Below are 12384 nucleotides of genomic sequence, written 5' to 3'. Positions count from 1 at the left end.
CAATATCTCTAGTACCACGACCCCTTCTGAAACCAGCCTGGACTTCTGGTAGTTCTCTGTTGATGTGCTGTTCCAGTCGTTTTTGGATAATCTACTCTATAAAAATGACAGCCAAGAGACTCCTTATGGACCTCAGTTCTACTCTGTAGGATGTGAAGTCGCCCATCAATTAGAACTGACTCAAGAGCTGCAACAGTAGGTTTGGTTTTGCTTATTGGATAGTTTTTAGAGAAATCATTGATAAATGGACCCAAGTGCCTCCATGGGCTGGTAGATATGGTTTATGTATCAGGCAATGCAGAAAGCTTATCATCAAAAAGTGGAGACAATCATAATGTGCTCAGGGCACAGATTTGCATTTTACTTGGGCAACAGGTCCTAAACAAGCCATTACAGTGCTGGTGGGGAAGTAGGGGAGAGAAGTCAGCACTGTAGAGTGACATCAATTGTTGCTTAAACACAGGTTCTGTCATCAGTATACTGGGTGACACTGGGTAAGTTACTATGTTTCTTTGACTCTTTGTTCCCTCTCAATACAAATAATGATAATAATAATAGAATTTTAGTTATTATTATTAAAACCAACATTGTTGGTTTGGGTGGTCGTGGTTGTCGCTGAATCAATTTCGACTCACGTTGACCCAGTGTGTAGAGTGTAAATCTGTCCCTTAAGTTCTTATAGCTGTCAGCCTTTGAAAGTTGACCATCAGTTTTTGTCTTCCAAGGTACCTGTGTGTGGATTCAAACTACCAACCATTCAATTCTAAGTCAAGCTCAAGCACTTTGCCATTTATACCATCCAGGGACTCTGCTGGTGAGGACAAAGATTAAAAAAAAAAAAAAAACCACAACTTTCAAAAGTCTGTACTATTTTTGAATTATGATTTAGGCCATAGGCTTTTTGCTTACTTGCTATGCATCTGAGAGCTGGACAATGAATAAGGATGACAGAAAAAAGAATTGACGCCTTTGAGCTGTGCTGTTGGAGACTAGCACTGAACATCCCATAGACGGCCAAGAGAATGAACTGATATGTCTTGGCGAGGGTTCAGTCTGAGTGCTCTTTGGAGGCAAGAATGATCAGGCTTCACCTCCCATATTTTGGACATGTTGCTAGGAAGGGATATTCCTTGGAGAAGGACATGATGCTGGGAGGGGTAAAGGGTCAGCTAAAGAGAGGAAGACCCTCAACCAGGTGGATTGAAACTGACTGCTGCAATGGGCTCTTGTGTGTCAGGAAGTGTGAGGATGGCACAGGATAGGACAGGGTTCAGATCTGCTGTTCATAGGGTCACTGTGAGTCGTACTTGAGTCAACAGCACTTAGCAACAAGTCCAAAATGCCAATGGTGCCTAGACTGAGAAACTCTTCAACTGAAGCCCATCAGTCCTCTTCTAAACTTAGCATGTTGCTAGTACTTTTTTGGGGGGGGGCAGGCATAAATGCCATCAAATTGATTCAGACTCATGACAACTTCATGTTCAGCAGAGTGGAACTGGGCTCCATTGATTTTTCAAAGACTAACTTTTTCAGAAGGAGATCACCAACACTTCCTTCTGCAGTGCCACTGGGTGGATATAAGCTGCCAGCCATTCATTTATCAGCTGACAACAACACCCAGATATAGCCTGACCCATAGTAAGTGCTCAGTTAAGATCACCTCTTTCCTTCCTTTTATGGGAGAGAACACAGAGAATATTGTGAAAAGAGAAGAACCCAGTACATGACCTATTTGAAAATTTGTTCACAAGATACAGAGGGTCCGCTTGACTCTGTATTCATCCCAAAGCATAATGATTCAAGCACAAACCCTTCTCAGGACAAAGATATGGAAACGGTGACATTTTCCTAAGATTTAAGCTGGGATTGGCTGTATTGATCTTCATTTTAAAATACATATTTTGAAATAGTATCTGATAGAGAACTTTCTAAGTATGCGTGCAATGTGCATCTCATCTCTGCTGAAAATCCTAGTTAATAGACACTAGAGCCCTTCCAGGTGTCGGTGGATTGTCAGAGAAGGCTGGTGGATTTTATTTGGAGAGTTTCTCAGACTTTACACTATCAACTAGTGCTTTGGATATCTATGTTCACTTCCACTCAGAAATGTCTAAGAAGAAAGATCTGGTGATCCACCTCCAAAAGACGATCCATTGAAAACTCTACAGAGCACAGTTGTATTCTGAAACACTCAGGGTCATTTTGGCTCAGGGGTTCTAATCCACTGGCTGTTCCAGAGAAGAAAGATGGGCAGGGTGGTCCTCTTGCAAAGATTTATAGCCTGAGAAACTCAATGTAGGGCTGCTATGAGTAGAAAGGATCAATGGCATTGGGTTTGGGTTTGGTTTTATCCTCACTGACCTTCTCCTTCCTCAAACATAGCATCCTTCTCCTGTGATTGACCCCTTCTAGTGAGGTGTCCAAAGCAAGCAAGTCAGACAATGCCTTGTTCTGATTTTCACCAGCTCACTTCTAAAATGAAATCATCAGACATTTCTTCTTCATCTACTTCATTTCAAAAGTTCTGCTAAAACGTATCCACCATGGGAGATCTTGCTGGTTTTTTAAATGCAGGCAGCATAGAGCCCCACATCACAACATTCAAGCTGCCACAGTATGATAAGCTGAAAGACAAGTTGTTGTTAGGTGCTATCAAGTCTCCTTGGAATCACAGTGACCCTGTGAATGACAGATCTAAATCTTGCTCTGTCCTGCACCATCTGCACCATCTCTGATATGTTCCAGCCTTTTGTTGCTGTCCCTGTGTCAATCCATCTTGTTGAATCTCTTCTTCTCTTTCTCTGACCTTCCACCAATCCCAGAATGAAGTGCTGGGTTAGGGGTGGGGGGGTTTCTAAGAACCAGCCCGTCCTGATAACTTGCCCAAAGAGGAAGTTTTACCATCCCTTCCTCTAAGAAAGTCTTAAAAGCAAGCTTTACTGTATCATCTAAGAAGTAGAGAAAAGCAGAGATGGAGATACACAGGAGCAGTCAGATGATAGGCAAGGACAAAAACTTGATCAGTTTCAAGATCAGAATGTAAAATGATGGTAAAAGAGGGCAAGGAAGACCTTTGGTGAGATAGATTAGCACAATTGCTGAATTAACTGAAAGATTCCCTAGGTAAACATCGTCAGTGGTATGGACACCACAGCACCTGCAAAAAAATTCTCCTTGGCCTTGCTTGGTCCCAAGGAAGATACACTACTCTGGGCACACGGTAAAATAGACAGTTAATGGCTTTCCTCAAGATAGAACCTGTCTGGTCTCTAAAGGTCAGCTTCTCTACACCACTCTAATGTCCTGTGGATGGTGACAAATGCCACTTCGAGCAAGAAGTCCTCAATGTTGGATACAAAGTAAAGTGAAAAGTATTCCAAGACAGATATAACACTATCAATTTGTCTAGCAGAGGAGAATTGACAGTAAGATCACGCACTCTTAGTTAAGTGGGAGCAAGTTCCTTTTGATCTTTAAGTCCTTGTCCTCATTCATTCAGTAGATTTTTAATTCTATTATCATTATTATTATTATTATTCAGGATATAATGTATGCTGAGCATGACGTATTCTTGTCCCACCCTGTAAAATCAGGCTTTAAACAGATAACTGAGAAGCAGGACAACAACTTCCTCAGACCATTGGTTTCCAAGCCTGTCACTCATATGCTCCTTTACAGTATACACAGCTTAGGTCACATCCTAAAGGCAATTTCCCCTTACGACTTCTCCAAGAGTTTGTTCCCTTCCTATCTCCCATCTCAAAATTCAGAAACAGAATTTTCTTTGTGACTTGGAGCTTAATTTTTATCCAGAACCATCATCCTCTGTAATGTTGGCTGAGGACTCCCAAGTTTCTATCCTGAGATCTGGAATCTCACCTCTGTGTTGACCTGGGGACATCCGAGTGAGGCATATTCTGCTGACATTTCACTGGGGTCATCTTGTGTTCTCTAGCTTGAGCAAAGATAGATTAACTACAAGTGTTGGTAGAACACAACTTGCCTGGATGCTAAATACAGGACATGAACTCAGAAATGACAAAAGGGGGCGCCCTGCTGCTATTCCCCATCTCTTGACCAAATCAAACATAATAAATTAATGATGGCATGTTTTCCTACTGATCCTGCATGTAGCTCATCCCCCTTCCCAACCCTCCAGATGGTCATGACCAAACCATTGTAGCTGGTGTGTCTTTATTGTTGTTGTTGTTGTCATCGTTGTCGTTATTGTTGTGTACTGTCAAGTCTGAACCTGACCCTCCAGCAGATTTTCCAGAGTCAGTTAATCACACAGAAGGAGAGAAAGAGATCTTTCTCCTGTGGGGCAGTTAGTTGCATATATTTTTTAAAAAAAACAATCAAAATAAATGTCAAACTCATTGCCATCGAATCAGAACCTCATAGTTGACCTTCCATCCAGTAAGTTTTCAGAGACTAAATCACACAGGAGTAGATTGCCATCTTCCTTCCTTAGAGCAGCTGGTGGATTCAAACAGCCCATATTTGGGTTGGCAGTCCAGTTTAATGCTCTACTACTATGGCACAAGAGCCCCTTTTCTTTAACATATATATTATGTGGTGGAAAGGGTGTGCGCTAAGGATGTGTCCCATCTCCATATTTTTTCAATCTATATGCTGAACAGATTATCCGGGAGGCCAGGCTCTATGAGGAGAAACGTGTCATCAAGATTGGAGGTAGATTCATTAAGAATCTGCATTATGCAGGTGACACAACCCTGCTTGCTGAAACTGAGGAGGACCTGAAACACTTGCTGCAGAAGGTCAAGGACTGCAGCCTTTAATATGGATTGAAGATGAACATCAAGAAAACAAAGATTCTCGCCACTGGGCCAATTGGCAGCATCATGATAGACAGTGAAGAGATTAAGATTGTTAACCGCTTCAGTTTGCTTGGTTCCACAATCAACATTTTTGGTACCAGCAGCCAGGAAATTAAAAGACGAACTGCATTGGGAAAGTCTGCTGTGAGAGACTCTCCGAAGTACTGAAGAGCAACGATGTCAGTCTGGAGACTAAGGCACGCCTGATACAGACCATGGTCTTTGCAATTACTTGTTATGTATCAGAAAGCTGGACATGACTAGAGATGACAGAAGGAGAACTGATGCCTTTGAGCTGTGGTGCTATAGAAGAGTACTGAATATGCCATGGACTGCTAGCAGAACAAACAAGTTCATCCTGGAGAGGGTGCAGCCAGACTGTTCCTTGGAGGCAAGGATTCTGAAGCTTCATCTGACATACTTTAGACATGTTGCAAGGCAGGATCCGTTCTTGGAAAGGGACGTCATGCTTGGGAGGGTGGAGTGACAGCACAGGAGAGGAAGACCCTCAATAAGGTAGATTGATTCAGTGACTGGGGCAATGGGGATAGGAGGGCTGGAGACAATAAGATTGGCACGAGATAGAGCAGGGTTTAGGTTTGTTGTACATAGGGTCGCTATGAGTCACAGGTGACTTGATGGCATATAACACAACAAACAAAGCGACCCTAAGTACAACAGCTCTAAAGGATGCCCTATTCTGAGCCAGTCTCACTAATTCTGGCACACCTACCCTCATCACTCCAGTAACTGTATCAATCCATCTCATCTGGGTCTTCCTCTCCTGCACCATCCCTCCACTCTTCTAAGCCTGATATCCTTCTCCAAGGCCACGTGCCCAAAGTATGTGAAACAGAGCTTCGAAACCCTAGCCTCCAAGGAGAAACTTAGTTTCACCCTCTCCAAGACAGACCTATTTGGTTTTTTGATGGTCCATGCTCAAGACTCTTCTCCAGCACCTCAACTCAAAGGCATCAATTCTTCTTCTGTCATCCTTAGTCATTATCTAGCTCTCTGATGCATAGCAAGTAATTGCAAAGAAGACCATGCCATGCTCAAGACTCTTCTCCAGCACCTCAACTCAAAGGCATCAATTCTTCTTCTGTCATCCTTAGTCATTATCTAGCTCTCTGATGCATAGCAAGTAATTGCAAAGAAGACCATGTCCTGGATCAGGCACAACTTAGTCTCTAGACTGACATAATTGCTTCTCAGTACTCTGGAGAGGAGGCCACCTCACATACTTGGGGCATGTTGCTAGGAGGGGCTTTTCTTTGGAGAAAAACATGATTCTAGAAAGAGTAGAGGGTTGGTGACAGAAAGGAAGACCCTCAACCAGGTGGATTGATTCAATGACTGCCACAATGGCCTCTTGTGTGTCAGGAAGTGGACAGAACAAGGTTCAGATCTTTTGTTCATAGGGTCGCTATGAGTCGTACTTGATACCAACTGCTCCATGGGACACTTGATGGCAATCAACAACAGTACAACAGCAACACCACAAGAAGACATCTTTAACAATCAGAAATTTATTTCTTACTTAAAGAGGTGGTGGAGGAGGCGTTAAGTGCCATTGAGTTGCAGGCGACTCATAGTGACCCTATGAAGGAGAGTCCTCAACACTTGTGTGTCTCTCATCCAGGCAGCCTTAATTTATCATGTGAGCTCTAGGAGAAGACTTTCTCTGTGCACTCTGAGGGGAAATTGTTGCCTCTTTAAGCTTCTTTTCTTGAATTCCTTGGTGGTCTCTATGCGGCATCAATCTTTTCCACTTCTGAGCCTAATCTGCTTTTCTAGAACTCAAAGGTGAATGTCTAAGATGCAACCTACACTCATATGCATCATTAATATGACAAAGCAAACCCTATTCCCAAACGGATGACACAGTCATAGGTATCTCTCACTGCCATGGAATCAGAACTAACTCATAGTTGACTCTCCAGCTGATTTTCAGAGGCTGTAAATCAAATAGAAGGTGATTACTCATCTTTCTCCCTTAGAGCAACTGATGGATTTGAACTGCTTGCCTTTGCGTTGGCAGCTCAACTCCTTGTCCACTAGGCTACCAAAGCTCCCTTATTCACAGGTACAGGGTTCAGAATTTAGAGTACATTTTGGATTATTTTTTTTTACTTATTGGTTGTCTGTGGTTTTTTTAGTTTAAATGAAACTTTACAGATTAGTTTTTCATTCAGTCGTTCAGTTGATAATGCAATTAATTAATTGCAATGACTAATCAAATCTGTTGTTCATAGGATGACTATTAATCATACTCAACAGCACTTAACGATAATGACAATAATCTCTTTATTATATATTACCTTTCCCTTCATCCAATTTATCTGTATAATAATTTTAGCCCCCTCTCCCACTCTTATATTTTGGAAGGGACACAATTATAAGAATATGTGACATGAAAATCATCTGTGGAGACTTCTCACCAAAGATCCTGTACTTGCTGCAGATAAATGAAGCCTTCTGGAGAATGAGGAAAGCAAATGAGTCAGTAACTTCAGACTTCATTCTTGTGGGACTCTTCAGCCACTCAGCGCCACACCTGCTCCTCTTCTCCCTTGTGGTCGCCATGTTCACCATGGGTCTAGTGGGTAACACCATCCTGATCTTCCTGATCCGCACGGACTCCCGGCTCCACACACCCATGTACTTCCTGCTCAGTCAACTCTCTCTGTTGGACGTTGGTTTTCCTCTAGTTACCATCCCCAAGATGGCAGCCAACTTCATGCAGGAGCAGGGATCCATCTCCTTTGGAGGCTGTGCAGCTCAAATGTTCTTCCTAATGCTGATGGGCGTCTCTGAGGGTGTTCTGCTGTCCCTCATGTCCTACGACCGCTATGTTGCCGTGTGCCATCCCCTGCATTATCCCGTGCTCATGAGACACCAGGTGTGCTTGCTCATGGTGGGCGCCTCCTGGCTGTCAGGTGTTCTTGTTGCTACCATCCAGACCTCCATCACCATGCACTTCCCCTTCTGTGCTTCTCACACCGTAGACCACTTCTTCTGCGAGCTACCTGCCCTGCTGAAGCTCGCCTGTGAGGACACCTCTATCTATGAGCTGACGCTGTCCATCTCAGGGGTACTGATCTTGCTGCTGCCCATGTCACTCATTGCCACCTCCTATGGCCACGTCTTAAGGGCTGTTCTCCGCATGCATTCAGCAGAGGCCAGACACAAGGCCTTCACCACCTGCTCATCACACATCACGGTGGTAGGGCTCTTTTATGGGGCAGCTGTGTTCATGTACATGGTGCCAGGTACCTATCACAGCCCACAGCAGGACAACGTGGTCTCCCTTTTTTATAGTCTTGTCACCCCCACTCTCAATCCCCTCATCTACAGCTTGAGGAACCGAGAAGTGAGATTGGCTTTGGCCAAAGTCCTTGGCCGACCCGTCTTTAAACCAAAGAGCTAACCTCTCAGAAGAAAGTCCTAGGCTGCCCCAGGGACCAGTACTTACTCAGACTTGTCTCCATAGTACTCATTTGCAGACCATCTGGGCCAACGTCAGATTCCTTTTTCTTCTTCAAATCAGTATTTTTTCTTTTACAGATTTGTAGAAAACATTACTGATCTCAATCTCTTAAACAAAAAGAATTTTTTTTACTTTCAATTTTAAACAAAAGGAGTGTTTTACTAGAAGATTGCCTTTCCCAACAATGACAATGGATCCTAACTTGTGCAAATGATTAAATGTTTGGCTGCTAGAGAAAGGTTCATAGTTAATCTGCTTAGAGATATCTCAAAAGAAGTCTGGTCACCTAAAAAAAAACCAAAACAACGCCCACACCTCATTTCCGTGAAGTTGGAACCGACTCATATTTGACTCACCAGTAGATATTCAGAGGCTGTAAATTGCATGGAGGGAGACTGCTCATTTTTCTCCCTCCAAGCCTCGGATCTGAACCACCAGAGATGTACCACCTATGGGTTGGCAGCACAACTCCAGGCTGACTGTGACATCAGAGCTTCCTGGGAGAAAGGGGGATTTGCTTATCCCAAAACTAACCACTGAAAGCTCTGTGAAATGCAGTTCTACTCTTCAGCATAGAGTTGCCACAAGCAGACATTGACTCAGTGGGAACCAAAAGTAACAGTGTCCTAACTTACACTCCACTCAATCAACACTCTTGGTACCAGCAGTCAGTAAATCAAAAGATGAATTGCAGTGAGAAAATCTGCTGTCAGGGATCTCTCCAGAGTTCTAAAGAGCAATGGTGTCTATCTGGAGACCAAGGTGCACCTGATCCAGTCTTTTGTAATTACTTGTTATGCATCAGAGAGCTGGACAATGACTAAGGATGACAGAAGGAGGATCGATGTCTTTGAGTTGTAGGGCTGGAGAAGAGTGTTCCATGAGAAGAACATTCCATGGGCTGCAAAGAGAACAAACAGGTTTGTACTAGAGAAGGTGAAACCAAGCTACTCCTTAGAGGCAAGGATTTTGATGTTCCATCTCACTTACTTTGGGCCCATGACCAGGAGAGATGAGTCCTTGGAGAAGGCCATCATGCTTGGAAGGGTGGAGGGATCGCACAAGAGGTATAGACCCTGGATGAAATAGACACACAATAATTGAAAGATAATGGGGCTAGGTGTGTCGGAGACAGTGAGACTGGCTCAGGATAGGATAGAATTCAGAGCTATTGTGCATGGAGTTGCTGTGAGTCACAGGTGACTTGATGGCACACAATGACAATAACAACAACGATGAGTCTGGGAGCCAAGCACTAAAATTGAAGCAATAAAAGGAATTCAGGGGCTGGTGTTCTGACAGTGATGAACCATATTGTTCTAGAGCCTATGTCCCTAATGGCCCTCAGTACTATCTTTCTTTGAGTCACACTTAGACTTTTTTCTAGAAGACTGTTTTTAGTAGAATCAAATGGATTAGCCTTTTACCTAAGAGGGAGAACATGGTATCCTCTCTAGGAAAAGAAAAATAAAAATATTTTATATATGAGTTTTTACTATGTGTTGTTTTGTTTTAAATACACAGCACATAACAGAAATACAAGGCAAGCAAAAATAGGAAAATCAATATGAACGGTGTGACTGAAAAGTTGCAATTAGTGAACCAAGATTATTACAAATGTGTCAAGGAAATTGGAAGACAAAATAGGCAAACAGACAGTGGATATCAGCAGATAAATTAAAGCTCAGGAAAAGGATCAAATGGCTTGTAGAAAAGAAAACCCATAATAGTGAAAATGAAGAGTTTAGGGCATGAGCTTAACAGCAAAAGGGGACAAAATCAACAAACTCAAAGAGAAAGAGAAAATACCCAACCGAAGTGGTAGAGGTGGGTTAAAGTAAAATGGCACTGACATCCTAGTATACCCTGGAGGCAATTTAATAAACAATATTCTTGAAAAAGAAGTCCCAAGTGGATAGAATAAAATATCACAGGACAGCAGTAATATTTGAAAAAAATAAAGAATGAAATGTCTCCAAAACTTAGGAAAGACATCAACCTACAGATATAAGAACCCCCGTGAAATCCAAGCAAGAACTCACTACACCAATAACAGCAAAAATGTACATTCTTTACAAGCTCTTTGTGATGCAATATCTTTGGTTTTTATTTTCTTTTATATTGGTTTGCATGCAAAGTTCATGTACAATGTGTTTTTTACATCACCATTGTGTTTCACAGTCTTTTATTCACATTGTGTTTCATACAATCATTTGTATGCATTGTGTTTTATAAAAGTACTATTGATCTATGTCTATTGTTACCCTTTATTTTTCAAGTCTCCATTAGAGCTTTCCTATTTTTTCACACCCTGCCTCCAAAGACCCACGAAACTGCTGTGTTATTGATTTCCCTCCTTTTCTGTGTTCTGACCCCTTCTTTTTTGTACATTTATATACATCTTACTAGTTACCCTTCTATTTTTACAATAGTGGACTTATGGCTGTTGTTTTTAGGTGCTGTCAAGTACAGTGTAATTTATAGTGACCCTGTGAACAGCAGACCTGAACCCTGTCCTATCTGGTGCTATCTTCATCATCTCTGACACGTTCGAGGCCACTGCTGCAGTCCTGAATCAATCTACCTCATGGGAGAAGGGGCATGTGTCTTCCTCTCTTTCACTGACCTTCTACCTTTCAAAGTATGATGCCCTTTTCCAAGGAATAGCCTATCCTAAGGGACTTTTGGTGGCCTTGTGGTTAGAAGCTGCACTGCAATCTCCCAAAGGTATGCAGTTCAAATTCACCAGTTGCTCTGTGGGAGAAGAATGGGCAGTCTCCTCTCGTGTGAATTACTGCCTGTGAAAACCTACTGGACGGTCAGCTATGAGTCAGTTCTGACTCAAAGACACAGAAAAACAACAACAGCAACATGCCCAGATTTTACAAGAGAAAGTTTCACCATCTTTGCCTCCAAGGAGTACTCTTTCCAATACATATCTGTTTGTTCTTTTGGCAGTCCATGGGATATTCTGTACTCTTCTCCAACATCACAACTTAAGGACATCAATTGTTCTTCTTTCCTCCTTATTCATTACCCACCTCTCAAACTTGTAGCAAATGATTGAAAAGACCATGGCCTGAGTCAGGCACACCTTAGTCTTCAGACTGATTATCTTTGCTCTTTTGTATTTTGAAGAGGTCCCTGACAGTAGATTTGCCCAAGACATTACATCTCCTGATCTCCTGACTGCTGGTTCCAGGGGTGTTGATTATGGATGCAAGGAAGATTAAATAATTGACAGCTTCATTCCTTTCTCTATCTATCATGATCTTTGACAAAGAGATAAAATCTGTTAAGTCAGAAAAAGACAGCCTCTTTAACAAAATGGTGTTGGGAAAACTGGATTTCTATTTTTTTATTTTTTTCCATTATTTTTAAGTTTTATTTTAATGTGATCGAAAGGTTACAGAGCAGATAAGTACTATGTCCATGCATTCATATGTATTTTGTTTCATGGCATTGATTAAAAATCCACACACTACTATAGATTTTTTATAATTATCTTGCTACAGTATTTGTTTCCAATTAAACCTTTTATTCTCTCCCTTTCTGCCCTCTATAAGCTCTATCCCTGGCTACTGCTGCCCTTTTGATCTAGAAGTAGAGATTGTTCTGGGGACAGAGTACCTCCCTGGTGTCACTATACTGATCAAAAAGGATCAGAATGAGTTGAAGCAATTTTAATACATCAAAATTGAAAGTCAATAGTAAGGTCTTGTACATTTATAAAGCATTAGTTTATGTTAGGTCATGTCTAGGAACTGGCTTACTGTGTTTTATCCAGAATTACATTCACGGACCTCGTTTCTTGATATTTTTATCTGTCTGGGAGTTGGTATTTGAGTTTGGTTCACATAGGATACTGGCCTGAGGTGTATATGGCGATTTTAGCCAGATTTGGGACTCATATTCTCTAAAATCTCAATCACACCTCCCCAGATTCACAGTAAGTTTGACAGAGTAAGAATGTTGCTGTGTACCGTGGAGTCAGAGCCGTACATAGCTGATCCAAGGGTGGGTTGGATTTCTATTTTTATAAAATTAAAACAA

At 42.0% G+C, this 12384-nt stretch overlaps 1 protein-coding gene across 1 annotated transcript; it reads left to right on the top strand.

Moving 5' to 3' along the window:
- Positions 1 to 7326: 7326 nt before the first annotated feature.
- On the top strand, positions 7327 to 8271 carry LOC102869004 (olfactory receptor 2Z1-like). Its single transcript, XM_006898330.1, has one exon. The coding sequence runs from the start codon at positions 7327 to 7329 to the stop codon at positions 8269 to 8271; it is 945 nt and encodes a 314-aa protein (XP_006898392.1).
- Positions 8272 to 12384: the final 4113 nt, after the last annotated feature.

Source organism: Elephantulus edwardii, unplaced genomic scaffold, assembly GCF_000299155.1.
Source record: "Elephantulus edwardii isolate Elephantulus edwardi_28Jun2011 unplaced genomic scaffold, EleEdw1.0 scaffold00226, whole genome shotgun sequence".
NCBI lineage: Eukaryota > Metazoa > Chordata > Mammalia > Macroscelidea > Macroscelididae > Elephantulus > Elephantulus edwardii.
Note: the sequence above shows the minus strand (reverse complement) of the source record. Positions and strands in the feature narration are given on the sequence as shown.

Excerpts from the sequence above, each read along its gene's own strand:
- LOC102869004 (XM_006898330.1), top strand. The coding sequence starts at position 7,327 with ATGAGGAAAGCAAATGAGTCAGTAACTTCAGACTTCATTCTTGTGGGA.